This window comes from Haliaeetus leucocephalus, unplaced genomic scaffold (assembly GCF_000737465.1).
Source record: "Haliaeetus leucocephalus isolate CR32 unplaced genomic scaffold, Haliaeetus_leucocephalus-4.0 Scaffold219, whole genome shotgun sequence".
NCBI classification, from domain to species: domain Eukaryota; kingdom Metazoa; phylum Chordata; class Aves; order Accipitriformes; family Accipitridae; genus Haliaeetus; species Haliaeetus leucocephalus.
Window position 1 is genome coordinate 254198 of NW_010972655.1, and position 3506 is coordinate 257703.

Genomic DNA, 3506 nt, shown 5'->3' on the forward strand with positions numbered 1-3506 from the left:
GGAGCTCTGTGTGTGTGCAAGGCCCAGCGGGGTGTGCATGCGTGTGTACATGCATGCGTGCATGGGTGTGCATGAGGCCCAGCTCCCTGTGCACGCCTGTGCTGCCATCGGCCCGGAGCGTGTGCGCAGTGTTGGTGCACACCCCGTTGCACACCCCATCTTGGGGCACGAGAGCATGCAAGGAGCCCCTCGGGGTGCACACGTGGGCCTGCAGCTGCCGGGGGCAAATGGGTGCATGTCCCTGGGGGTTGTGAGCATGTGTGCACGCCTGCTCATGTGTGCCCGCTGCGGTGCTGCACATCTGTGTGAACGCACATGTGTGTGCGTGTGTGTGCATCTGCATGCATCTGTACACACGTGTGTGCAGGCATGTGCATGAGTGTGCACACGTGTGTGTCATGTGGGTGCCTCTGCAAGCACCTGTGTGCAGGCGTGTGCCTGTGTATACACATGCATGTGCAGGTGTGTGCATGGCTGAGCACACACATGTGAGCTCAGCACCCCTGGGTGCTCCTGTCCCTCAGTTTACCCCCCCACCAGCACCCCGGGGGGACCCGTGGGTCCTGGCACCCCCCCCCCTGCCCTCCCCCAGCCCAGCTGATGCCACCATGCCCTCCCAGTCCCCGCCAGTTTGGAGGGGGCGAGCGGCACCATTAACCCCTTCCCCTCCCGCAGCCTCTGAAGGGCAATGGCGCAGGACAACGCCGCCTTTTGCGGGGTCACTGAGGGGGTCCCCGGGGAGGCCAAGCCCCCCCCTGTGCCCCCCCGACGGCGAGGGGCCGGCGCCCGCAAGCGCCAGCGTTACGTGGAGAAGGATGGCAAGTGCAACGTGCAGCACGGGAACGTGCGGGAGACTTACCGCTACCTCACCGACATCTTCACCACCTTGGTGGACCTCAAGTGGCGCTTCAGCCTCCTCGTCTTCATCCTCGCCTACGCCGTCACCTGGCTTTTCTTCGGCCTCATCTGGTGGTTCATCGCCTACTGCCGAGGGGACCTGGACCACCTGGAGGACCACGCCTGGACGCCCTGCGTCAACAACCTCAACGGCTTCGTCTCCGCCTTCCTCTTCTCCATCGAGACGGAGACCACCATCGGCTACGGCCACCGCGTCATTACTGACAAGTGTCCAGAGGGCATCGTGCTGCTGCTGCTCCAGGCCATCCTGGGCTCCATGGTCAATGCCTTCATGGTGGGCTGCATGTTTGTGAAGATCTCCCAGCCCAACAAACGAGCTGAGACCTTGGTCTTCTCCTCCCATGCTGTGGTCTCCCTGCGGGACGACCGCCTCTGCCTGATGTTTCGCGTGGGTGACCTGCGGGACTCGCACATCGTGGAGGCCTCCATCCGCGCCAAGCTCATCAAGTCCAAGCAGACGCAGGAGGGCGAGTTCATCCCCCTGGACCAGACCGACCTGAGCGTGGGCTTCGAGACGGGCGATGATCGCCTCTTCCTCGTCTCGCCCCTCATCATCAGCCACGAGATCGACGAGCGCAGCCCCTTCTGGGACGTCTCACGGCACCAGCTGGAGAAGGACGATTTCGAGATTGTCGTCATCCTCGAGGGGATGGTGGAGGCCACAGGTAACGGGGATGCCAGCAGTGGCTGGGGGGTGGGATGCGCTTGGGGACACCTCATCTCTGTGGGGACACATCATCTCCCTGGGGACACCTCCATGGGAATACCTCATCCTCATGGGGACACCTCATCTCCATGGGAACATCACCATGGGGACACATCATCTCTGTGGGGACATCTCACCTGCATGGGGACATCTCATCCCCATGGTCCACAGTGTGTTTCTGCCTGGTCCTGGCTGGGAGGTGACCCCAAATCCACCCTCACCCCCAAGCTCAGCCTGGATGTGGGTCCCCCCACCCAGAATAACCCCATTGAAGGACTCGTGAGGGGGGGATAGCTTTCCCCTGTAGCCCCTTCCCCCCCATGAAAAGCCTTCACCTGGCCTGGCCCCATGAGGAGCTTGGGGAGGGGACCCCAATGACAGTGATGTCCCGGCCTGTCCACTGCTCACAGGCATGTCCCTTGCACTGGGTGCTTCACAAACACCCCCCCCCAACCAGGACTGGGGTGCCCCTGTGCACCGGGGGCAGCACAGATTGGGGTCCTCCATGCAGTGGGTGCTGCAGATATCGGGGTACCTCACACAAAGGGTGCAGCACAGCCCCCACCCCGTCCTCAGCTGGGGTCAGGGTGCCCCCTTGCACCTCCCCATTGCCAGGGGGCACCCCACCAGCCCACCCCTGGGCTGGGTGCCCACTGGCTGCCCGGCACAGGGATGACGTGCCAGGCTCGGAGCTCGTACCTGGCGGACGAGGTGCTGTGGGGCCACCGCTTCACCCCGCTGCTGAGCCTGGAGGAAGGCTTCTACGAGGTGGACTACGGGGGCTTCCACCAGACCGTGCCGGTGCCCACCCCGGCCTGCAGTGCCCGGCAGCTGGCAGCTGCAGCCGCCCGCCGCGATGCCCACCTCTACTGGTCCATTCCCAGCCGCCTGGACCAGCCACTGGAGGAGGCAGCAGCGGCAGAGGGAGGGGGGGACCCTGACACCCCCCGGGAGAGCAATGGCACCCTGGCCAGCCCTGAGGCGCGGTGATGGGCCACGGGCGGGCGCGGGGGTGCTGGGCACCCGGCTGCTCCCCACCGTGCTTTCTTTTAATAAATCCCCCCCCCCCTTCTGACATTGGTGGTCTTGGGGTGCGGGGTGCTGAATTTGGGGGATGCGCCTGGGCTTGGGGGGTGCCAATCCAGTGCCCCCACTGAGGAATTTGGGATGAAACGGGGATTGGCAGAGCCCCTCCCTCCCATTGCCACAGGTGATGCCAGGCAGGAATTAGTGTCCACCTACTTTGAGGATTAAGAGGGGGCTCCAGACTATGGCATGTTACCCTCTTCACGGCATTTTTGCCCCCCCTGGGGTTGCTGGCTTAACGGTGACCTTCCACTCCTTCGCAGGTTATTATTGTAAGGCCTACAGTAATCCCAGGGTGAGGGGCACAACCTAGGGCCAAATGGGGGTGATGCCCGGGGGGGGGTGGTCACGTAGCTTCATTAACAAGACTCTCAAGCTCCAAATGATGGTGTTTTAATGAAGGGGGAAACAGAGGCGGCACCTCTCCAGGCACCCATGGGTGTCCCCCAAAAGATTTGGGGGGCCAAGGGGGGGACACTGTCCCACTCCAGCATCTCCACCGCCCCGTGGGTGCTCACGAAGTGGTCTGGGTGTCCTGGGGGTGGGCACGGGTGCGTACAGGGACCTGCAGGAGGGACAGAGGGGACAGTGAGGAGTGGCACCGCGCACCCTGTGCCCTCCCCTGCTCAATGCACTGCAAGCCCCGTAGCACTGTGGGCATGAGGACCCCCGGTGTGGGCAGGTGGAGTCTCCAAGGACATGGGGACCGCTAGGGTGGGCGGGGCACCGAGCCCTCACGCCCGTCCCCACGGCCCCCCCCAGCAGCGGAGGGGGGGCAGCGCTGGGGGAAGCGGAC

The 3506-nt window shown here is 64.1% G+C and overlaps 2 protein-coding genes across 2 annotated transcripts in view; both read left to right on the forward strand.

Moving 5' to 3' along the window:
• The window catches only part of LOC104831341 (sodium/potassium-transporting ATPase subunit alpha-2), a 12356-nt gene that overhangs the window by 3683 nt on the left and 5167 nt on the right, over positions 1 to 3506 (forward strand). The gene's annotated exons all lie outside the window — the stretch shown is intronic.
• On the forward strand, positions 689 to 2614 carry KCNJ9 (potassium inwardly-rectifying channel, subfamily J, member 9). Its single transcript, XM_010566913.1, has 2 exons — positions 689 to 1583; positions 2295 to 2614. The coding sequence occupies exons 1-2, from the start codon at positions 689 to 691 to the stop codon at positions 2612 to 2614; spliced, it is 1215 nt and encodes a 404-aa protein (XP_010565215.1).

Bases quoted from the DNA above. Each gene is read 5' to 3' on its own strand.
- KCNJ9 (XM_010566913.1), top strand. From the start codon at position 689: ATGGCGCAGGACAACGCCGCCTTTTGCGGGGTCACTGAGGGGGTCCCC. The intron at 1,584-2,294 runs GTAACGGGGATG...TGCCCGGCACAG, and splicing joins GGGGATGGTGGAGGCCACAG to GGATGACGTGCCAGGCTCGG.